Source organism: Canis aureus, chromosome 13 (assembly GCF_053574225.1).
Source record: "Canis aureus isolate CA01 chromosome 13, VMU_Caureus_v.1.0, whole genome shotgun sequence".
Lineage (NCBI taxonomy): Eukaryota > Metazoa > Chordata > Mammalia > Carnivora > Canidae > Canis > Canis aureus.
In genome coordinates, this window is record NC_135623.1 from 21300978 (window position 1) to 21325890 (window position 24913).

Sequence of the window (24913 nt, forward strand, 5' to 3'; positions counted from 1 at the left end):
TTGTTTTGAGATTTATCTGCATTGATACATATAGCTCTAGATCAGTGATTCTCAGCCAGGAGCACATTTTACAATGTGTGCCCGGCACATTTGGCAATATCTATGCAAATTTTGGTTGTCACAACTGGAGATAGTGCAATTTATATCTAGTATGTAGAGATTAGGGGTGTTGCTAAACATTTATTTATGGTGCAATGCACAGGACAACACCTGGTGAACTCTAGAATTACCTAGCCCCAGATGGCAGTAGTACCATGGTTGGAAAATGTTGCTTTAAATCTTTTTCACTATTATATAATATTTTGTTGTGTGAGTATACTGGATTTATTTATCCATTTTCCTGTTGACAGACATTTAGCTTGTAAAAGATCGTGGTTTAGAGGACAAATCTAAAGGATTGGAACCTGAGGTATTGTAACTAGAGAAGAAAGAGTCAAAAATAAGATTTCTATTTAAAACAGATTGATGAATATAAGTTATTTGAAAAGGAAAAACAGCATAATTGGAGGGAGAAGATAACAATTTCTTCGTACAAAAATTATGGATGAGATCTAGAGATGTGCACATGGAAGTAAAGATGATAGTTGATGATGGTGAATGGATAAGAATCACCCAAGGAGAGTGATCTATTCAGAGGGAACCTAGAATATGTGGAAATAGCAATAAGGAACTAACTGGTTGAAGAAGAAAGGGGTTTGTCAAGAAAGAGTAGTTAACCAAAAATGGCAAAATCTAGGTATGTAGACATGTTTACAGTGATTTTTCTGTATGTTTTTCTATACTGTACATTGTATAATTAGAAAGTCATTTTTTGTTTTAAAATGGTATTTGACTTAACAGTCTCAGTTATCTTGGACAAGTTAAATAATTTTCCCTGCATTGTCACATAGACGGTAATGTCTACGTAGATAGTAAACTTGCAATGTTATATAGTAAAGAGTAAACGTCACCTATGTTGAAATTAACTGCAGGCTGGTTCAGTTGGTAGAGCATCTGACTCTTGATCTCAGGATCATGAGTTTGAGCCCCACATTGGGCATAGAGCTTACTTTTTAGAAATTCGGTTGTATTTTTATGTGCTAGCAGTAAACAATTGGAAAATGAAGTTTTATAAAATGCTTTTGTAAAGCAAAAAAAAAAATTTTTAAACTGTGTGGGAATAAAATGTTTGGGAATAAATTTAACGAAAGATATGAAAGACTTCTATACTGATTCACAAAATATTGCCAAGAGAAATTAAAGAAGATGTGTATAAAAGAGATATATCATTGTGAATGTGAGGCTTTGAATTAGACGACTCAACATGTTTAGGACATCAGTTCTACAGATTCTGCACAGCACCACCAAGCATGGGTTCTTACATAAATGGACTAAGTTATTCTAAAATTTTCATTGACTAGAAAGACTCTGGAATACCCAAAGTGATTTTTTTTTTTTTAAGATTTATTTATTTATTCAGAGAGAGAGAAAGGCAGAAACACAGGCAGAGGGAGAAGCAGGCTTCATGCAGGAAGCCCGATGTGGGACTCGATCCCGGGTCTCCAGGATCACACCCCAGGCTGCAGGAGGCGCCAAACCGCTGCGCCACCAGGGCTGCCCCCCCCAAAGTGATCTTGAAAAAGAACAGAGTTGGAGGACTTCTACTACCTAACTTCACTTAGTACAAAGCTATAATAAGATAATGTTATGTTATTATAAGGATAGACCAATAGTGAAGCAGAATAGCTCAGAAATAAACTTACAGGGATCCCTGGGTGGCGCAGCGGTTTAGCGCCTGCCTTTGGCCCAGGGCGCGATCCTGGAGACCCGGGATCAAATCCCACGTCGGGCTCCAGGTGCATGAAGCCTGCTTCTCCCTCTGCCTATGTCTCTGCCCCTCTCTCTCTCTCTCTCTCTCTCTCTCTCTCTCTCTCTCTGTGGGACTATCATAAATAAATAAATAATTTTAAAAAAAGAAATAAACATATTTATATAGTCATTTGATTTTCTTTAAAGAATTTTTTTTAAGATTTTTATTTATTCATGAGGGACACAGAGAGAGGGGCAGAGACAGAGGCAGAGGGAGAAGCAGGCTCCATGCAGGGAGCCTGATGTGGGACTCAATCCCAGGACTCCAGGTTCACACCCTGAGCCAAAGGCAGACTTCCAACCACTTAGCCACCCAGGTGTCCCAGTCATTTGATTTTCAACAAAGATACTAAAGCAGACCAATAGAGAAGAAAATGTATTTTTAACAAATGGTCCTAGAATAATTTGTGTGTGTGTGTGTGTGTGTGATGAATAAGTAAAATCTTTAAAAAAAGAAAATATTTATAAAGCGTATGTATGAAAAGGGACTTGCATCTGCAATATAAATAACTCCTTGAATTCAATAATAAAAAAAGCAACTCAGTATATATTTTTCTTTCCTTTTTTTGTATTTTTTTGTTTTTGTTTTTGGAGAGACTGTGTGATTTGGGGGAGTGCAGAGGGAGAACGAGAGAGAATCTTTTTTTTTTTTTTTAAGATTTTATTTATTTATTCATGAGAGAGAGAGAGGCAGAGACATAGGCAGCGGGAGAAGCAGGCTCCATGCAGGGAGCCTGACATGGGACTCCATCCCAGGTCTCCAGGATCACCCCCTGGGCCGAAGGCGGTGCTAAACCGCTAAGCCACGCGGGCTGCCCCTGAGAGAAAGAATCTTTTTTTTTTTTTTTTTTTTTTTAAGATTTTATTTATTTATTCATGAGAGACACAGAGAGAGAGAGGCAGAGGGGAAAGCAGGCTCCATTCAGGAAGCCTGATGTGGGTGGGACTCGATCCCAGGTCTCCAGGATCACACCCTGGGCTGCAGGCGGCGCTAAACCGCTGCGCCACCCAGGAATCCCTGAGAGAAAGAATCTTAAGCAGGCTCCACACCCAGCGCTAAGCTGACACAACTTGGGGCTGGATCTTAGAATCCTGTATTCATGACCGGAGCTAAAATCGAGGCAGACAGTTAACCAGTGGTGACACTCAGGTGCCCCTCTTTCTTTCTTTTTTTTTTTTTTTACGTTTATTTATTTAGAAGTGTCTGGGTGGCACAGTCAATTGAGTGTGGGACTCTGTTTCCAGCTTGGGTTGTGATCTCAGGGTTGTGAGATTGAGCCCCACATTGGACTCTGTGCTGAATGAGAAATCGGCTTTGAACTGTCTCTCCCTCTCCCTCTCCCTCTCCCTCTGGGCACCCTCCCCGACCCCGGGGCTCACACACTTGCACTTTCTTCTAAAAAAAATAAAACTTAAAGTTTATTTAAGTCATTTCTACCCACTGCCGGACTCAAACACAACCCTGAGATTGAGTCGCATGCTCTTCTGACTGAGCCAGCCACGTACCCTGACAACTCAATATTTTTAAAAATGAGCAAAATGTGAACAGATTCTTCACAATGGAAGATACACAAACGGCCAACAGTCACGTGAAAAAAAAAATGGTCTGTTTCATTAGTCACAAGGGAAATGTGGAAATTGGAATTAGGATTATGAGATACTGATACCCACTTACCAAAATGGCTAAAATTTGTAAGTCTGAAAACACTAAATTTGGTGACATTTTCAAGCATTTGGAACTTTCTTTTTTTTTTTTTAAATTAATTAATTAATTTATTTATTTATGATAGTCACACAGAGAGAGAGAGAGAGAGAGAGAGAGGCAGAGACACAGGCAGAGGGAGAAGCAGGCTCCATGCACCGGGAGCCCAACGTGGGATTCAATCCCGGGTCTCCAAGATCCCGCCCTGAGCCAAAGGCAGGCGCTAAACCGCTGCGCCACCCAGGGATCCCCATTTGGAACTTTCATACGTTGTAGGAGCATGAGGTAGTACAACTGTTTTGGGGAAAGGTTTGGCAAATTTTTATAAAACTAAACATAAACTTATTCTATGATCCAGCACTTCTAGATATTTACTCAAGAGAAAGTAAGGTATATGTGCATTTATTATAATTTTATTCATAAAAGCTCCAAACTGTAATCAGTTTAAATGTCTTTTGACACAAGAATAGAAAATTTGTGGTATAATCATGTAATGGACTACATATATTCATTAATAAAGAGTGACTAAAAGAAAGTGACTAATATAAGTTTCAGTGAAGCCTTACACAAGATGGTGCATACTCTCTGATTCTGTTGATGTGCTATTCTAGAATAGGCAAATAATCTTTGGTTGGAAAGATAGAGCAGTGGTTGCCTGTAGTGAGTGGGAATTGACTGGGATAGGGCATGAGGGAATCTTCTGGTTGCAGGAGGTAATTTTTATTTTTGGAGAGGTTGAGGAGTTACAAGCATTTTTCAAAACTCCTAGAATGATATACTTAGTATATGTGCATATCCTTTTATGTAAATTTTATTAAAAAATAGATTATCACCAGTCATGGGGGAAATAGATATAATAAACCTCCTGATGTAATGCACTGAGGATGCAACCTCACCTCTGTAAATTCTTTCTAGGAATGCATATCCTGAATCTAACCATGAGAAAAATATCACATAAACTCAATTTGAAGTTTCTACTAAAGAATTACTAAAGATTCTACAAAAGAACTAGCCTCTGCCCTTTAAAAATGTTGTCCTGAGAGAAAAAATTGCAGATAAAGGAAAACTAAAGAAATAAGATAACTGGGATGCCTGGGTGGCTCAGTGGTTGAACATGTGCCTTTGGTTCAGGGCGTGATCCCAGGTCCTGTGGTCAAGTCCCACATCAGGCTCATCTCGGAGAGCCTGCTTCTCCCTCTGCCTTTGTCTCTTTCTCTCTCTGTATCTCTCGTGAATTAATAAAATCTTAGGAAAAAAAAAAGGGAAATAATTAAAGGAAGCATGTGAGAGGCACCTGGCTGGCTCAGTGAGTGGGACTATTGACCTCCGGATTGTGATGAGGTCAAGCCCCACGTTGGCCTTGAGCCTACTCAAAAAAACAACAACAACAAACGTGATCCTTTGGAGACTGGATGGGAGAAAACAGTGTACATCTTTAAAATTTTGTTTTACCATTAAAGTAATCAATGTTATAGTTTGAATAAGTGTTATAGATTAGACTGTAGCATTTATTGTAGTATTGCATAATTTTTATAATCGCACTGTGTTCATGTGTTTTTAAAGAAATACATAATTAAGGATTTAAGGGTAAATGGCATCAAGTCCTTCAACTTGCAGATGGTTCAGGAAACAATAACATTTAGAGAGAATGTTGGAGCAAGTGGTGTAAAATGTTGACGAGAATCTAGACATCTGTGCAGGATGCACAGAATGTGTTTATTTTTGCAACTTTATTGTAAGGATGAAATTATTTCAAAATAATAAGAAAGAACAGAGAGAGAGGTACCTGGGTGCCTCCTTGGTTAAGCTTCCGACTCTTGATTTCAGCTCAGGTCTTGATCCTCAGGGTCGTGAGTTTAAGCCCTGTGTTGGGCTCTGTCGTTTTTTAAAAGTTGTTTAAAAATAAATAAATAAATAAATAAATAAATAAATAAATAAATAAATAAATAAATAACGCAGAGAGCATGGTATTGAACAACAACAACAACAAAAGTTCATGGAAGTTATCTACAGCAAAATAAAGTGAGGTGTCATTACAGAGACAAACCACCAAAAACTATAATACCTGGGTAGTGATAGCATTTGTGCAGGAGAAATGGAAGGAAGCAACAGAACATCTGGCAACCCCAAAAGAACCACCAGTTGCTTCTAGATAGTTTAGAGGGTATGTTTGAGAACAGCTAGAAATTAGGAGTGGTTTTACCAAACTAGTCAGTATAGAAGTTCTGGAATGAGGTATGGTCTGTCTGGATCAATCGAGAGAGTAACCATAGAATAGTTTGAAGAGGGAAAGTACAGGATTAGGGTAATGAGTTGGTTAGTAATAAAGAGAACACTGAAGAATTTGGAAGTAGCCAATATAAAAAGACAACCATTAACCCTAGGGCTAAGAGAGAGTGCCCAAGGAAGAGTCTTCCTCTTCCCCCATCCCTACCAGACCTTGTTAGAAAGGGCTTAGTTGTGGCTCACTGAATGACAGAAGAGTTGTTGAAGTGCTTCTCCTAGGAACATACTGAAAATCCTGGCCCCTTGAGGTCTTGGTAAAGTTGTTCACATGTCCCTGCTACCAAAACCAGTCAAGTCAAAGTTCACTCACACTTTAGAACCTGGCTTAGCAGGAACTGGGTGCTGCAGGAGCCTGCTGACTAAGCACACTGGAATAAAAAGAAAATCTTTCTCTTGGTCTCTACTGACAAAAAGTTAACCTGCCAGCTAGCAAAGGAAAAAAATGTAAGTGCCTGGACACATTTACACAGAGTGAGCAAAAAGGATGACTTTGGACTAAGAAGCGAGAAGTTGATAAATAGCACTGAGTACTACCATTGTTTGTATTAACCAGCCAATATTCCCTTCTAGAATGTAAACTATCAGAAATAGAATCCAGATTGAGCTGCAGAGATGGAAACAATGGAAACAAAGAGAACGTTTAGATAAAAGGAAAGAAGGTAGGGATGACAGCCAGGACATGAAAGAAACTAAGGCACCATATTTTTGAATACTATAAAAATAACAGAAAAGAGAGCTCTAAAGCTTGATGTTAGAAAAGCTATCTTGATCCACATTCACAAAAACTGAATGTAAATGAACACAAAGGATCAAAAGAATAAGGAACAGAATAGCATCCTTACAGACAGTGCAAAGTATACCTGTACAGCATTTCCACAAAACATAACCATTTTAAAATTTACTGTTACTACAATATTACTTAAAATATTTTAAAATTTAAATGATCCTAAGAGAATGGCATAAGGACAGTCTAAACCAGAAAAACTCAAGGTGCTAGAAATCAGGAAATAATTTGAAATTTGAGAAAAATGGAGGCTAAAGAACACAAGAGAATAGTCCATGTTTTTCAAGAATTAGAAGAGGACAGAAATTTCATGTTTTTTTTTTTTTTTACAACTTTTTTTTAAAGATTTTGTTTATTACAGTATTTGGGGGAGTAGCAGTGGGAGAGAAAGAATAAGACTCTACTGAGTGCAGAGCCCGGTATAGGGCTCGATCCCATGATCCTGAGACCATGATCTGAGCCAAAATCAAGAGTTGGACACTTAACTGGCTAAGCCACCTAGGCCCCCCAGAAGAAAATTTTCAAGTGAGGGAGAAACAGATTAAAAGTTAGAATTGGGGCAGCCCGGGTGGCTTGGTGGTTTAGCGCTGCCTTCGGCCGAGGGTGTAATCCTGGGGTCCTAGGATCGAGTCCCTTGTTGGGCTCCCTGCATGGAGCCTGCTTCTCCCTCTGCCTGTGTCTCTGCCTCTCTCTGTGTCTCTCTCATGAATAAATAAATGAAAAATCTTTTTAAAAGGGGGGGGTTTAAAAAGAATAAAAGTTAGACTTGAGGGGGCACAGTCAGTTAAGTGACTGACTTGGTTTCATCTTGGGGTTGTAGGATCAAGCCCAAGTGGGGCTCCACACTCAGGAATCTGCTTGATATTCTCCCTCTCCCTCTCCACTTCTTGTGTATGTGCACGTTCTCTCTCTCCTCCCTCTCAAGTCTTTTTTAAAAAAAGCTAGAATTGAGGAGCTCATGACTCTGTCTCAGTCTTGAGCTCAAGCCCCACACTGGGGGTAGAGTTTACTTAATAAAAAATGTTATAATGCATCATTGTTTTTAAAATAATAATAAAAGTTAGAATTGAGAAATGATACATAGTTGGCCAAAAAAGAAAGATTATATATATATAAGATATATATATAGAAAAGATTATATATATATATATAAGATATATATATAATATCCTATACACACAGAAAAAACAGCTTTTTAAAGGCTAAAAATTATAATTAAAGATAGCTTTCTGAAATACAGTAAGATTTGAAGCTATGAATTGAAAGGATATAGCTAGAACAGCCAGTACCTACATAGGCTTATAAAATGCTAGGCTCAAGTGAAAAAGAAAACTATCCTTTGAGCATCAAGTCCAAGTAACTTATAGGAGAAAGAAAATCAGACTTTGACAAAGTTTTATAACAGAAGTCAATGGAATAAGAATTACAGTACTCAAAATGTTAGCCATCGATTTATACTCTTAGCACACTAATCTTCAGTTATAAAAGTCACAAATACACTTGGGTGACTCAGTCTATTGAACTGACGACTCTTGATTTTGTCTCAGGTCATGATCTCGGTACTGTGCGATCAAGCACCCCATCTGGCTCCATGCTCAGCAGAGAGTCAGCTTGAGAGTCTCTCCCTTTCCCCCTTCCCCGACTCATGCTTTCTCTGTAAAAATGAGTAAATAAATCTTTAAAAAAATAATAAAAGTCACAAAAAGCCGTGAGAATTTGGAATATTGTTCCCAAGACTTTTTCCTGAGGCAAGTGTTAGACAACAAGCCTCAGACAAGGAAACTAACCAGAAAAATAAAAGGGTGGAAAATAATATTTGATTAATTGTAGAACTAAATAAGAGTTAAAAGACTTTAGCATGTAATAGCTATGGACTCAGTCTAGAAAAAGCATAACTTTATAATGGGAGAATGGGGAGAGCCTATACAAACTACCATTTTATTAGTCATATTGGTAGCGTAATGTTGATATCGTTACTCTGATACTGTTGTGTGCAGTACAGGATGGAATGATTGAATATGATATTCCATACCTTGAGAATCAGGATTCTTGGCATACAAGAAAGGAAGTATAGATAGATTTTTGGTAAAAACTCAAGTTTCTCAGTATATATTAGAAATATCAATAAGAGGTCATGATATATTTTATCTTTGAAAATGTATGTATGGGGATGCTCCAGTGGTTGAGCGTCTGCCTTTGGCCCAGGGCATGATCCTGGAATCCCGGGATCAAGTCCCACATCAGGCTCCCTGCGTGGAGCCTGCTTCTCCCTCTGCTTGTGTCTCTCTCTCTCATAAATAAATAAAATCTTTTTTGAAAAATGGAAATGCATATATGTAGATTCTGTCCAGTGAAAAGACCTAAAAACTGACCAGCCCCTTAGCAGTTAGCATTGTTAGTGCCCAGACTGTAGTCTTGAAATACCATTTCTGGACAGGATATTTGTAAGATAAGCTTGGGATATTTTGTCATACTACATAGCAAAGAAGTAATTAAAAACTACTAGAGTTGTATCAAAAGAATTCAGAAGGGATACCTGGGTGGCTCAGCAGTTGAGCATCTGCCTTCAACTCGGCATGATCCTGGGATTCCGGGATCCCGGGATTCAGGGATTGAGTCCCACATCAGGCTTGCTGCAGGGAACCTGCTTCTCCCTCTGCATATGTCTCTGCCTCTCTGTGTGTCTCTCATGAATAAATAAATAAAATCTTTTTAAAAAAGTAAAAGGATTCAGAAGCCAAATTGAAGAGGTTCCCACTGGCCAAATACAAATATTTCATACATCAGTTAAAGATACTGATTAAATTTGTGAGTTCACAGTGATACCTCACCTTAGAAACAAGCACGTAGTCTACCTATCCCTCTGGATTGAACCACTAAGTCACCAAATAGATGAGAGGAGGTTCCTTATGGAAGGATACTAGCTAATAAAGAAGGAATGACAAAACTGGAAGATCATCATTTTGCAGCTTGTAGTGAGTTTTAGTTTTAGGCCATGAGCATCTATGTCTGCCAACATCACAAAAAGAAGCATAATCAGACACTATGTGTCTCCTAATGGAAGAACCCAAAACTAGCAAGAAGCTGCCTTGCAAAAATAAAGATGTGTGTAGAAGGGTTCTATAGTCTTGAACCAACTACCAGTTTATAGGGAATACAGAGGGGTAAGATTTTTTTAAGTAACCTGTAGGTTAAGAGAATTAATAGATGTTTTTTGGAGACAAAACTCATTTTGAGGGATATGACCTCAGGTGGTAAAAGAAAGCAAAGAAGTGATCACTATAGGTGAGATAACGGTTATTTTTAGAGGCGAGGTAGGTTTGTTTTGATTTTTGTTGGTTTTTTATTTGTTTTTTTGAATGAAGCTTATAAAATGTTTCTGGTTTGGCTGGTAATATTCTGTTGCTTAAACTGAGTGACCCGAGTGGTGATTACAAGAACTTTTGCCCATTTGTTTTCTGCAATTTTTTTTTTTTTGTATCTGTGTTACATTTTACTATTTTAAAAAATCAGTGGAAAGAAAAGATACCATATAAATAGGGGCAGTATCTCTGAATACCCTAAATAGAATGTGACTAAGAACACAAGCAAATTAAAATAGGAAAATACAGCTTTTATCCATGGGACTCCTGCTACCTATGTTTTCCATCCAGAAGAGTGTATTTATCTGTCCTTCATATTTTGTCACTAATTTGTCCATTTAAATATGAGTTGGTTGTTCAGTATGTATGTATCTGTGCTTGTGGTGCTCACCTTGATGTATTGTACACACCTGGGGCTCCATCCCTGGAGAATTTTTTATTCAGAAGCCCCATAGTGGAGTCTGGGCATCTTTCTGTTTGTTTAATGTTCTGTGTGTAATCGTACTGAAAAGCTATTTTCCTACTCTATTACACATTATAAAGTTTGGGCATGGACACCAGTATCATACTCACACCTCCTGTACAGTTCGTTGTTAAGTCCAGTTTATTGCTCTTAACTTTTCCATCCTTTCCCTCATCTCTTTCTCTATTCCTGTTACCTTCATTACTATCCTGAACTATGGAATTGGTCTCCTCTAATGGTCTCCTAGTTGATGTTTAAACCTCTCAAACACATCCTTCAAGCTGCTACTGGACTGTTGTAAACTAAATGACTATGGATTATATTAACTGCATGAAAGATGGATCTTCAATATCTACAGAATAAAATTTAGTCTTCCTGAAAAATCTGGCTCTTGCCTATTTTGCCAGACCTCTCTTTCACCACAGAAAGGAAGGTCCCTTCCTTCCCTAGTACTAATCATTCTAAACTATTTGCAGATCTCTGAATATTTTTCATACTTTCCTGTCTGGGTATTCATTGAGCAATATGATCCTGGAATCACTTTTCCAGCTTTGGAATTCATCCTTTAAGGATTCTTCTTAGTCCATCAAACCTCTAATGAAACCTTTTCTGATAGCACTTCTTTCACATGGAATTGGCTATTCCTTCTTCCCTAATAATAAATTTTTATCATAGACCCTGTAACCTTTTACTGTGCTTATTTGTCTACAAGTGTATATCTTTGTAGTGGGGACTGTGACTCTTGTGGGCACAGAGGCTCTTCTTAACGGTCTTAATTGCCTTTGTATTCCTAGCACAGTCCCAGCCTGGCACGTGGTCTGCTTCTGCCATAAAGCAGTCTTAGAAAAACTACACATACTACACATTTCCCTGACCAGATTGTCCTTAAATCTGAGAAAAGTGATCTACATTCTTGTCCGTTCAGTTTTCTGTGCCTCCTTATTTGACGTGCATATCCTATCAGAAGATGAGAACTTGCACATATAGTCTGTTTATTTAAAAAAATTTTTTTAATCCTCTTACGTTAAAGGAAATGAAACCAAAGAGAATCTGAGATTAATGTAAGATCTATTGGTTTAGCATTTTGATATCTTCTGCTCAGTTGTTGATTCTGAATACAGCGTTAAATATGTGCTGCTGATACATAATTATCAGATAGGTTCCATGGTGATGGCTACTTTGTGAAAAGTGCCAAAATGATTAGCTTTCTTTATCAACCATTAATATCCCTTTTTTCCTAGCCTTCTTTGAATCCAGAAGCTGGCAAACAGAATCAGCCATGCAGACCTATTGGGACCCCTTCTGGAGTGTGGGGTAGGTAGATTTTGCCATTTTAAAGGCACAATTTTACATTTTTCTTAGCATGGAGAGGAGCAAAAATTCTTTCTCTCTTTTTTGTTTGTTTCTTTCTCTTTTTTCTTCATCTCATCCATTTGCACATGGTAACTAACACCTGTTACATCTCTTACTCTGCCCACCCAGAATACCATTGAAATATAATGGTAGTGGAGTCATAATACAGATAATTGAGAGCTTGTAGAGCCCTGAATTTGAAAGCAGATTTTAAGCAAAGGGAGAATTATCTAAAGCTTGTAAGAAGTAATGTTTAATTAACATTGCTAATTCATTTGTAACAATTAAATTGAATTTTATGAGTTAAAATTATCTCCTAAATATTTGGTAGGCAAATATAATGGTATATTCTAAGCATTCATTCATATTAGTCTTCTGAAATGTTCTTTGAAAGGCTGTATAATACTACATCCTGTAGATGATTTTGTTCAACCAGGTTCCAGTAGTTGAGGATATTTTTTTGTTTGGGGGGTTAAGGGGCAGGTTTGGCAGTTATAAATGTTGCTTGTTGTAGAGGGCTGGATAAAAACATAAATACACACGATTATGTGTACATGTTGGGAATAATTAGCCTTATAAAAAATTAAGAGACAAATCAGTGTATTTCATACCAAATGTAATCTGTAGTTTTGGAATTGTTGGCATTTACAAATGAGACTCTCCTAGTCCCTACATTAGACCTATTCAGTAGTTAGGAATCTTATTAGGAAGGCTTTAATATATCTAAGTACTGGTTTTGAATCTTGAACTATAGGATTAAAGGTGCCTGTTGTACTGTTTCCCCTTTGTTAATAGTGTAAAGCTTTGCTTCACTTTGCCTCATCAGAAGGTCCCAAGGTAGCCTCCTTTTCCCAATTTCCACATCTCTCTCCATTCTCATACTGACAGGAACTGTCACCCTTGGATACATTCTTGTTTGGTGTGTGCCTGAGTGAACACATCATACACTAGACAAGTTATGCCCCTAAAGGATTACTAACACTTTTGGGCTTCCTGGTTGATTTATGAATTTAGATTCATGTGCTGCCTTTTTCCTATAATTCCCAAGTATTGTCATTTTCAAGAATACCTGTTAAGTGCACACCAGGAAATGTTTGTCCCTCAGTCTCAAGTGACAGCTCTTTGTTGAAAGTGAGGACTTCATATTAACTGTGCCTCATGTTAACCATTATTTGACGTTCTTTTGTCTCTTCACTATTTTGTCTCACAGAAAACCCACCTAGTGCCAAGCAACCCTCCAAAATGCTAGTCATCAAAAAAGTTTCCAAAGAAGATCCTTCTGCTGCCTTCTCCGCTGCATTCACCTCACCAGGATCTCACCATGCAAATGGGAACAAATCATCAACCATGGTTCCAAGTGTCTATAAGAACCTGGTTCCTAAGCCTGCACCACCTCCTTCCAAGGTATGATTTGGAATCCATGTAAGAACCTTCTATAGCAGAGGTCTGGAAACCAGGAAAAATTTTAGTAAATTTATTTTTTTCCCGTTGAATCATTCACCAGATATTCATTCAATATCTAATATATGTGTAGTATTTTACTGTCTCCAAACTCTCTACTTCTAACTGGATTTTTAATAGGCTTCTCATACTCATTAGCTTTATCTCATAAACCTGCTTCTCCTCATTTGCTGTTTCCATGCTGTTTCCATTAAAAGCATCAACATCCATCTGATCACTTAGCTGATTCTCTAGATTGGCTTCTTATTTCCTCCTCCTCATTACTCATTCCCCTCTACCAAGCAATTATAAATTCCCTGTTTGTTATTCCCTCTATGATGTTCTATGCCCTTGTTACCTCCCGGTACTATTGTAGTGCACCCTACTATTTCCTCATCTCTCTATATTCATTTTGCACAGAACTGCCAGAATGATCATCCTAAAACAATTTGAATATATGACATCCTTTCCTCAATCACTTCAGCAGTCCCAAACCGTCTATAGCATGGTTTGGTAAACTTTTTCTATAAAGAGCCAGATAATATTTTAGGCTTTGCTGGTCACATATGACATACAGTTTTTGTTATATTTTTCCTTTCTTTTCTTTTTCTTTTTTTTCTGATTTTTGTTTCCTTTACAACACTTGAAAAATATAAAAAGTATTTTTTAGCTCATGGGCCATATAGAAACAAGCCTCATACCCATGGGTATTCCTTGTCAACCCTGTTGCTACAGTACAGTACAAGTCAAACTCCTTCGCCAGTGGCATGTATAATTCTTTATACTCTAAGCCTAATCCATCTTTTATATTTTACTACCTCTTCTTTCTCTTATGTAGGAAATTATTCATCCTTCAAATTCATGCCATTTGCTCTGTGAATCCTTTTCTATCACACACATCTAAAGATCTCATTAATCTTTATATCTCTGAATAGCACTCTGTCTCTTATCATAATATCTATAACACTTTATTGCATCTCTTTATTTCCTCACTTGTAATCTCCTTAAGGGCAGCCTTCAGGTCCTTTTCATATTTGTATCCCTAGCACCCTCACAAAAGCACATAATAATTGCTTTAATGAATTGTAGCCACCATACACAAGTAATTAGAATTTACTTGGTTGGCAGCCCCGGTGGCACAGCGGTTTAGCGCTGCCTGCAGCCTGGGGTGTGATCCTGGAGACCCGGGATCAAGTCCCACACCGGGCTCCCTGCATCTCCATCTGCCTGTGACTCAGGCTCTCTCTCTCTCTCTCTCTCTCTCTGAATAAATAAATAAAATCTTTTTAAAAAACAGAATTTACTTTGTTATTGAGAGGGAAACTAATGAGCATTTATTCATTTTCCTCTGTGTGTAAGCAGTGTTTGGTGGTTCTGAGTAATACAAAGAAGTAACAACATTGGTTGTGACTCTCCATGAACTGAAAGTCTAATTGGGATAAGATATAACAATATAAAAGGTCGTGTGATTATGCATAAAATAAAATAGTAACAGATGCTAATAACAAATTCTTTTTTTTTTTTTTAATTTTTATTTATGATAGTCACAGAGAGAGAGAGAGAGAGAGAGAGAGGAAGAGACACACAGGCAGAGGGAGAAGCAGGCTCCATGCACCAGGAGCCCGACGTGGGATTCGATCCCGGGTCTCCAGGATCGCGCCCTGGGCCAAAGGCAGGCGCTAAACCGCTGCGCCACCCAGGGATCCCAACAAATTCTAAATAGACTTAGAATAACTAAATGAATTAAACATTAGTGTTCAGTCAGTTCAGAGGATCAAGATCAGTTCAGATTATGACCATTGAGAAAAATTTTGCTGAAAATTTGTCATTTGAACTGACTTTTGGAGGATGGTCCAGATTTGAATAGGCAGAAAAAAGTCTGGAGAGTATTGCAGATCATAAGAGAAGCTTAAAGAAGTTAAATACAAGTTCTGAAACCAGAAAACACTGGACATATTTGGGGATTGTAAATGATCATTAATTACTCCTGTGAGCACTAGGGAAATATCCAGACAAGAGGTCCTTATCCTAGTGGTAATGAATGAAGCTTTCGGGCAACCCCGGCGCCCCAGCAGTTTAGCACCGCCTGCAGCCCGGAGTGGGATCCTGGAGACCCAGGATCGAGTCCCATGTCGGGCTCCTTGCATGGAGCCTGCTTCTCCCTCTGCCTGTGTCTCTGCCTCTCTCTCTCTCTCTCTCTCTCTGTATGTCTCTCATGAATGAATAAATAAAATCTTTTAAAAAATAAATAAATAAAGAGTGGGAAAATAAAAGTTGGAGGAATATTAAATAATTTATAAATATTAAGAAAATAATGATATAGTCAGTGGGGCTAAGAAACTAATTCAGACATCAAAAAAAAATAGCATGCTATCACAAAAATTTGGGTGGATGAGTTTAAGATAGCAACTGGGTTTGTCAACACTTGACAAATGCTGCTATCAGGTTGAGGAAAGTAACTGATAAAGGGTTTTTGACCTTAGTGCTTGGAAAGGTTTAGGTGACCTTTGAGTTGAGGTTTTAGGAGAGTAGTATAGGGATGAAACAAGATCTCAGGGGGTTCTGCAATTATGTGGGTGGAAGTGGAGGTAGTGGCAACTTTGAGATTTGAAAATAAAAGTAAATAGAATGTAGGTGATGGGAAAGTTAAGTGAAAGGATGAAGAAAATATAGGAAGAAGCCCTTGAGGGGCACCTGGGTGGCTCAGTGGTTGAGCGTCTGCCTTTGGCTCAGGTCATGATCCCGGGGCCCTAGGATCGAATCCCACATCAGGCTCCCTGCAGAGAACCTGCTTCTCCCTCTGCCTGTGTCTCTCATGAATGAATGAATGAATGATCTTTAAAATAAGAAGAAGAAGCCCTTGAGGGCAACTTGGAGTATACTTGAAAGAGTTCATTAAAGGATCATGGCCTAGGAAGAAATGAGTGGGAATAAAACTGATTCATGAGTGGATTTATCTTTGAAAGGGTGTAAGATACTTGTTTGTCTGATATAGAAGGGAAAGAATGTGAATGTAAGTTAAGAGAGCAACTACTGCCTAGGAAACAGTATGGCGTGGAAATTAACAGCAGGTCTCTGGAGTAGATAGAGTCCACTTTGCACCTTTTTTTTTTTTTTTTTTTTTAAGATTTTATTTATTTATTGGAGAGAGAAATAGCGTAAGAGACCATGAGTAGCAGGGAAAGGAAGAAGCAGACTCCTTACTGAATGGGGAACCCAACGTGGGGCTCAATCCCAGGACCCGAGGATCATGACCTAAGCTAAAGGCAAACACTTAATGGACTGAGCCACTCAGGCATCCCCTCTTTGCACCTTCTTTGTGATATGACCATGGGCAAGTTTATAAGTGCTAAGTCTCTGTTTTATCATCTATACAATGGGATAGTAGTACCTATTTTTTTTAAGTTTTTGTGAGGTATAAATGAGTTTTTTGTTTTTTTTTTTTTTTAAGATTTTATTTATTTATTCATGAGAGACACAGAGAGAGAAAGAGAGGCAGAGACACAGGCAGAGGGAGAAGCAGGGAGTCCAGTGTGGGACTCGATCCCAGGATTCCAGGATCACACCCTGAGCCGAAGGCAGCCGCTCAACCACTGAGCCATCCAGGCATCCCAATACATCTTTTTAAAAAGAAAAAGGGGGGCAGCCCCGGTGGCACAGCAGTTTGGCACCACCTGCAGCCTAGGGTGTGATCCTGGAGACCCATGATCGAGTCCCACATCGGGCTCCCTGCATGGAACCTGCGTCTCCCTCTCCCTCTCCCTGTGTCTCTGCCTCTCTCTGTGTGTCTATGAATAAATAAATAAAATCTTTAAAAAATAAAAAATAAAAATAATAAAAAGAAAAAAGGAATTTTCCAGCTGCACAATGGTGCCCAGCCATAATTGGGACCAGGACCATAGTGACAGAATGGTCCTAGACCCCACAGGCCAAGCAGAGAAGGGAGCAAACCAGATTGTCTTGCCATTTACTTGCCCACCCTGGCCTAGAAATAGCTTCCTGTCGTTGAAGTTCCTGGAAAACAGCTTTTTTTTTTTTTTTCCTTTTTCTAAGAATTGGGATTATGGGGCACATGTGAATTTGAGAGGCAATATTTTCTAAACTTACTGGACTGCAAAATGTTCTCTTTTTATGGTGTGTTTGTTAACCTCTGATGTAATCCTGATTTTTAGTTTTTAAAGAATTTTTAGGGCAGCCCGGGTGGCTTAGCAGTTTAGTGCCACCTTCAGCCCAGGGCCTGATCCTGGAGACCTGGGATTGATTGGGCTCCCTGCATGGAGACTGCTTCTCCCCCTGCATAAATGCTTTAACAAATGGCATAGTGAAGAAAACTGTTGAACTTTACTCTCCTCAGCATCTCCCACACTTACCGAACCAGAGCTCTCTTTGAGTATACCTATTAATAACCCAGGACACTTCTGGTTCCCATCTGCTTTTTTCCTTCAAGTGTCTAACCTCAGAAAGAGATTGCATACCTCCCAAACATGTTAAGATGGGTAAGCTTTAGTACTCGTGTCCCCACGTAACATTTTACTCGCTTCATGTGATCTTCCAGGCTGAGCTTCTGTCTCCATACGTGGTCTGATTTGTTCTTTCTTCCCACATAGCCCAGTGCATGGAAAGCTAACAGAATGGAACACAAATCAGGATCCCTTTCCTCTGGCCGGGAGTCCGCCTTTACCAGTCCAATCTCTGTTACCAAACCAGTACTGGCTGGTGGCGCAGTTTTAAGCTCTCCTAAAGAGGTGAGTTGAGGGACACCTGGGAGGCTTAGCGGTTGAGCATCTGCCTTCAGCTCAGGGCGTGATCCTGGAGACCCGGGATCGAGTCCCACGTCAGGCTCCCTGCATGGAGCCTGCTTCTCTCTGTGCCTGTGTCTCTGCCTCTCTCTCTCTTTCTCTGTGTTTCTCATGAATAAATAAATATTTTTTTAAAAAATAAAAAAAATAAAGAGGTGAGTTGAAGATAAGGCCAAGCAGCCTTTTCTGCAATTGCCAATTTGCCATTTACTAAAACTAAGATACACAGTGTGACATGTACAGCTCTAATTCCATTTCTTTTGTAGTGTGCTTAGCCCAGAGATGGGCAGTAGCTGAGTAGAGTAGTCTCTGTGTGGTAGACTGGGTCCAGCCTGTGGCAGACTGGCATTGTGGCTCGAGTCTGTAAAAAGATCAGAGGTGCTGTATAAGCCATCCAGTCTTAACTGCAAAAACCCTGCGAAGCTGAAGTCTGTTTAAATGAAAAGGATAGTTTATTTTTGGTTTAAAACAAAACAAAACACAGTGATAATTAGGCTACCAGATTCCAGAAATTAATACCATGTAGAAGTGACCCAGAGAATCCCAGTTCTTGCTGTTTGCTATCAGGAACAACCTCTTTGTGTTATTTGCCCAGAGTCCCTCCAGCACTACTCCTCCAATTGAGATCAGCTCCTCTCGCCTGACCAAGCTGACCCGCCGAACTACCGACAGGAAGAGTGAGTTTTTGAAGACTCTAAAGGATGACCGGAATGGAGACTTCTCAGAGAACAGAGACTGTGACAAGCTGGAGGATGTAAGAGCATAAGGTTTTTCTGGGGCAGCATAGGGATTTTCCTGTGTTGTATATGTGCTTTCTTAAAGTCTTGAATGGGTTAGTGCTGTAAAAAGTTGATAAATTACAGAAGCTTTTATCAGGATTATATTTAATTGCAGTATAATAAAATCTGAAAAATAGCATAAAACAAGAGGGAGGTTTTTTTATATCCCACAACAAGAAAGTTAGAAGTTGCAGGCTAGGGCAGCCCGGGTGGCTCAGCGGTTTAGCGCCACCTTCGGCCCAGGGTGTGATCCTGGGGAACCGGGATCGAGTCCCACATCGGGCTCCCTGCATGGAACCTGCTTCTCCCTCTGCCTGTGTCTCTGCACCTCTCTCTGTGTCTCTCATGAATAAATAAATAAAATCTTTAAAAAACAAAAAACAAAGAAGTTGCAGGCTAAGAGATTAAGCTCATTGGGATTATCAGAAAGCTTACAACTTGGGATGCCTGGGTGGCTCAGCTATTGAGCATCTGCCTTTGGCTCAGAGCATGATCCCAGGGTCCTGGGATCAAGTCCTGCATCAGGTTCCCTTCAGAGCCTGCTTCTCCCTCTGCCAGTGTCTCTGCCCCTCTCTCAGTCTCTCATGAAGAAAGAAAGAGAGAGGGAGGGAGGGAGGGAGGGAAGGAGGGAGGGAGAGAGAGAGAGAGAGAGAGAGAGAAAGAAAGAAAGAAAGAAAGAAAGAAAGAAAGAAAGAAAGAAAGAAAGAAAGAAAGAAAGAAAAGAAGAAAAGAAAACTTACAACTTTTGATCACCTTGGGCTAGAGTGGTTTTGCCCTCTATACTTCCCCTCTATGTTCTGGTTAAGGAAAGGACAGGAAGCCAAAAACCTGAAGGAAGATCATGTCTGTCCCTTTTTTAAATGCTTTCTTAAAAGCTACACCCTGCAATGAGCACAACATTGGCCCACTGTCAGATGGCAGCTCCTAGTTGCAAAAGACTCTAGGAAGGTGAACTTTTTGAAGTTGAGCACAGTTCTCTAGTCCAAATTGTTAAGACTAGAGCATTGATACTGCATTAGTATCAATTCACATCTACCACCATTGACATAACCTGAAGTTAAGATCCTGACTAGTTGGTAAACTTTAGAAATCTTAGTAAGATAAACAAATCCTCTTTTTTTTTTTTTTTTTTTTTTTTTTTAGATTTATTTATTCATGAGAGAGAGAGAGGCAGAGACACAGGTAGAGGGAGAAGCAGGCTCCATGCAGGGAGCCCGATGCAAGACTCGATCCCGGGACTCCAGGGTCACACCCTGGGCTGAAGGCAGGTGCCAAACCATTGAGCCACCCAGGGATCCCCGCAAATCCTCATTTTTAAATGGGGAAAACTTGTGGGCTAAAGTTGTTTTCTGGAGAGCGCTTTCCTCAGTTCTGACTCCTTAATCTTATAGATTATGTATCTTGCCACAAAGGATCATTAAACCAAGTGTGTCCTTTCTTATTTCAGTTGGAAGACAACAGCACACCTGAACCAAAGGAAAATGGTGAGGAAGGCTGTCATCAGAATGGTCTTACTCTCCCTGTGGAGGAGGAAGGGGAAGTACTCTCACACTCTCTGGAAGCAGAGCACAGGTAAGATCAGATCAGATCACAGGGCATGCTGTGTATGGCCTTTAAGGAGCTTGAACATCCTAAGGCATGTCATATTGAGTCTAGCCTACAAAGAGAAGTGTCTATGGGCACCATAACCTGTTCTCTTTTTATGCCCCAGCTTGGTCTGTTGCCCACTGGGCTTTCCTGTACAGATTTGCCAGCTTTGCTTTCCAAGGTTTTCATGTAGTTTAGTTTCAGACTCTGTTTATAACTCCATTTGGAGAGGGGAACTTGTTTTCTAGGACTGTTGTGCTGGCCCTTGGACCCTCCTAGCCCAAGTGATCCATTATAAGGATCACTTTATAGGGCCTTGGGAGGTATAAGATCCCCATGAATGGAGCTTATTCTTTAAATGAGGGTCTTAAACACAGAGCTGCCAACGGTTTGGGCACCTGGATAGCAGATGGGGGGCCTGCCATGTGTGGCAGTACCTTCCTGAAAGGAAGTTCCTATCCGGTAGAACTTTAGGAGTCAGCAAGATCACAAGAGTATGAAGGAGACCACATTGCCATGAAATTGAGAGAACTTAGCTACATGTGGAGATGTGCTAATTTGCTTACAAAAGACAAAAGTGAGATTTCTTTCTTTGTTCTGTCTGTCAGAGAGGGCCCTTACACTTTGGCTCCTATGCAGTCTTATTTTCTGCTGCTGCTACTATCTCCTGTCTATAGCTCTTACGCTCTGGAAAGAACAACTGTGGAGATCCCTCGTTTAATTCAAACAACTAAGTAGCCATAATTAAAGCTTATCCCACTGGGGAGGGGCACGTGGGTGGCTGTCAGTTGGACGGCCAACTCTTGATTTTGGTTCAGGTCATGATCTGGGGGTCCTAGAGTTGAGCCCTGCATCAGGCTCACTCAGCAGAAAGCTTGAGGATTCTCTCCCTTCCCTCCCTGCCCCCCGTTCCCCATGCTCATATACTTTGTCTCTTTTAGACTCTTTTCTCTCAAATAAATTAATTAATTTGGGAAAAAAAAAAGAAAGCTTATCCTACTGGGGGAGAAAAGAAAAATTTAAGGGACTACCATTGCCCCTGGGTGAGTTAATTTTCTCTGGAAAGTTGTGGGCTTCCCACTTGTGCTGAAAGGTGTCATATTTTCTTTGCCTGACCTCCCTCTACCAGGTTATTGAAAGCAATGGGATGGCAGGAATATCCCGAAAATGATGAGAATTGCCTCCCCCTCACAGAAGATGAGCTCAGAGAGTTCCACATGAAAACAGAGCAGGTATGTCCTAAACTTTTCCTGGAGACCTGTTAAGGATGAGGAAAGAAAGGAACCAGGACAGTCCTTGCACTTGGCCCCAGTTTAGTGTGAGAGAAGGAGCTCGGAAAAGAAAATGTAAATTAAGTTGCCATAGAAGAAATACAGAGGAACGTATCACTGCCTAGGCAGTAGGGATCTCCAGTAGTGGACAGAAGAACTAAGTCAGGCTAGCAGATCTCAGAAATTAGTATGTTCTTTCATCGTGGCAGCTCTACCCCCTTATCAGAGCCACAAGGCTGTGTTCCAGAGTTAGGGGCTGACCTGGGTCTCTAGGGAAGCAGACTCGTCCTCCCCTGCCCCTGGCCCTGAGGTTTGCCTCTGATACTCTCTCTGGAGCCAAGAAACAGCCTATTTGAATTTATTCAACAAATAGTTGGATTCTTTTTGTGGGTGAGACACTGCCAGGTCCTAGAGTATATAGCAGTGAACAAGATAAATGGAGTCTGCAGACCTCTTGGATGTTACATTCTGGTGCTATTTATATTTATATTTTATTTATATTTATGGTATTTATATTTAAAGGACAGGGATCCCTGGGTGGCGCAGTGGTTTGGCGCCTGCCTTTGGCCCAGGGCGCGATCCTGGAGACCCGGGATCGAATCCCACATCAGGCTCCCGGTGCATGGAGCCTGCTTCTCCCTCTGCCTGAGTCTCTGCCTCTCTCTCTTTCTCTCTATCATAAATAAATAAAAATTTTTTAAAAAAAGGACAAATAACAATGTATTAAGTCCTATAAAGAGAAATTATGGTTGACATAAAGACTTTGCTACTCAGAACTACTCCCTTGATCCTTGTCATCATCTGAAACCCTACCTACTGAGTCAGAATCTGCATTTTCTTTTTAAGATTTTATTTATCCATGAGAGACACAGAGAGAGAGAGACACAGGCAGAGGGAGAAGCAGGCTCCATGCCGGGAGCCCGATGCAGGACTCGATCCCGGGACTCCAGGATCACACCGTGAGCAGAAGGCAGACACTCAACCGCTGAGCCACCCAGGCGTCCCAGAATCTGCATTTTAAAAAAAGATCCATAGGTGATTGATTTGCACATTAAAGTTTGAAAAGCGGGCAGCTTGGGTGGCTCAGTGATTTGGCGCCTGCCTTCAGTGCAGGGTGTGATCCTGGAGATCCGGGATCGAGTCCCACATCGCGCTCCCTACATGGAGCCTGCTTCTCCCTCTTTCTCTTTCTCTGTCTCTCATGAATAAATAAATAAAAAATAATTAAAAATAAAAAATAAAGTTTGAAAAGCACAGCTATAAGAAATCTTGAATCTCTTAGAAGGGCCCCCTCTTGGGACACCTGGGTGGCTCAGCGGTTGGGCAGTCTGTCTGGTCTGCCTTTGGCCCAGGGCATGATCCTGGAGACCCGGGATTAAGTCTCACGTCAGGCTCCCTGCACGGAGCCTGCTTCTCCCTCTGCCTGTGTCTCTGTGTCTCTCATGAATAAATAAATCTTTTCTTTTTTTTTTTTTTTTTAAAGAGGGGCCGCCTCTATATTCTGTCTAGAATTTTGAGTACTGGCCTTTTCCAGGGCCCGCTGCCACTGTAGTTTTTGACAGTTTTCTCTTTTTCCTGTGCTAACCGTAGCTGAGAAGAAACGGCTTTGGGAAGAATGGCTTTTTGCAGAGCCGCGGTTCCAGCCTGTTCTCCGCTTGGAGAAGCACTTGTAAAGCAGAGTTTGAGGACTCAGACACGGAAACCAGTAGCAGCGAAACATCTGATGACGATGCCTGGAAGTAGGCATATAAACGCTCACAAATCTGACCCAGTGAACTCAGCTTGTGTGTTTAGGGAGTATACAAAAGAAATCGTTCTTTTCCTTTTCTTATGTTGTTGAATACTTCATGCACAAGGGAAATAATCATATCCCAAAGAGAGAGCAATTGGCTTGTTTAGCTTTTGTTGTTGTTGTTCTTCCCTGTTATCTGCTTAATAGAAGTTTGTGTGATGGGAAAGAATTTTTAAATACACACACACACACAGACACAGTATATATGGGGCGATGCACAGGTGGGAGCTGGCTGTGCAGAGAGGAGGAGACACCGGTCTGCAGCGACAGCTTCTACTACCAGCCCTTGGGGCACTCACCCCTGTGCTCAAGCAATCATTGTCAATGACAAAGTGACTATTGAAGTTATAATTGTATTAAATTAATGCTAATAATTTGGATATTTTATTTTATTTTTGGCTGCTCGGGTAACGTTAGCCCTTAACCAAGCATACATGGTTTTTTCTTTCTTCTTTCTCTTTCTTTCTTTCTTTTCCTTTTTGGGTACAGCTGTAAAATATTTGGATATAGGAAATGTTGTGTTATTCTTGCAGCCTTGATATTCAGGGTGGATTGTAAAATATAAATTTTTGTGAGATTTCAAAGATTAAGATTATTTTGATAACATTATTTACAGATTTAAAAGATGTGGTTATCACAAGTCTGTTGAGGGGAAAAACTACTGCATAAAATAACTAACTTGGAATAAATATTTTGCATCAGTTTGGATTGTCTTGTGTAAGAAGTATATTTCCTTTAAAATTAGATGAGTGGATTCTTTGGGGGAAATACTTTCAGAAGTCTGAAGGAAGTCTGAATTCAGACACAGCTGTTTCTCCTTTTAGCAGATACTTTTTTGATGCAGAAAAACTTGTGCAATAAATTATCAGTAATAAAATCAGAAACCCAAGTTTCCTTCCTGAAACTGATTTTCACTTGCCTGGGTATGTATCACTGTGCCTATTTTAAGGAAGGCCTGTACCTCAATTCTCCTGCTAAATAAGAACATGGGAAAGCCTGTGCTGTCTGGGTGACCAGTAGAGGAGGCACAGTTTCCATGCAAAGTTCACTTCCCAGCAGTCTCTTTACAGCCCTGGCATTTTGCAAAGCTCTGGGGATGCCCGGCCTAGGAGGGAAGAGAATAAACAGTTATATTAAAACTGAAACCTTAGGCCAAAACCTGTTGGACAAGAAGTTACAGTAAGCATTTCCTGACACTGGCACTCTTTGGCCATCTCTGCACGGTCCCCAGTGGAGATAGGGGTCCGAGATCGTACTTTCATGGGAGACAGCCAGCAGTAACAGCCCTGATTGCATGTTAGAAAGATCACCAACTGGGAGTGTCTCCAGAAGGGATAGAGGCTAGGGGCAGAAAGAGCCGCAGGACATTTGCTAGATTCTAAAGGCTAGGAAGGCAGAGACCCGATCTGCCACCTGTACAGGGTCTCTCCCAGTGTTGTCAGCAGTT

The 24913-nt window shown here is 40.2% G+C and overlaps 1 protein-coding gene across 3 annotated transcripts in view; it reads left to right on the forward strand.

Moving 5' to 3' along the window:
• Nucleotides 1-24174, forward strand: part of GPBP1L1 (GC-rich promoter binding protein 1 like 1) — a 61007-nt gene extending 36833 nt beyond the window's left edge. For all 3 annotated transcript variants that reach the window (XM_077845166.1, XM_077845167.1, XM_077845165.1), the window contains exons 6-12: nucleotides 11687-11759; nucleotides 13009-13202; nucleotides 17846-17983; nucleotides 18633-18791; nucleotides 20264-20388; nucleotides 21533-21635; nucleotides 23265-24174. In XM_077845166.1, the coding sequence (XP_077701292.1) occupies nucleotides 11687-11759; nucleotides 13009-13202; nucleotides 17846-17983; nucleotides 18633-18791; nucleotides 20264-20388; nucleotides 21533-21635; nucleotides 23265-23417 (945 nt within the window). In that variant the 3' untranslated portion in view covers nucleotides 23418-24174. The remainder of the gene's footprint in view (nucleotides 1-11686; nucleotides 11760-13008; nucleotides 13203-17845; nucleotides 17984-18632; nucleotides 18792-20263; nucleotides 20389-21532; nucleotides 21636-23264) is intronic.
• The last annotated feature ends 739 nt before the right edge of the window (nucleotides 24175-24913 follow it).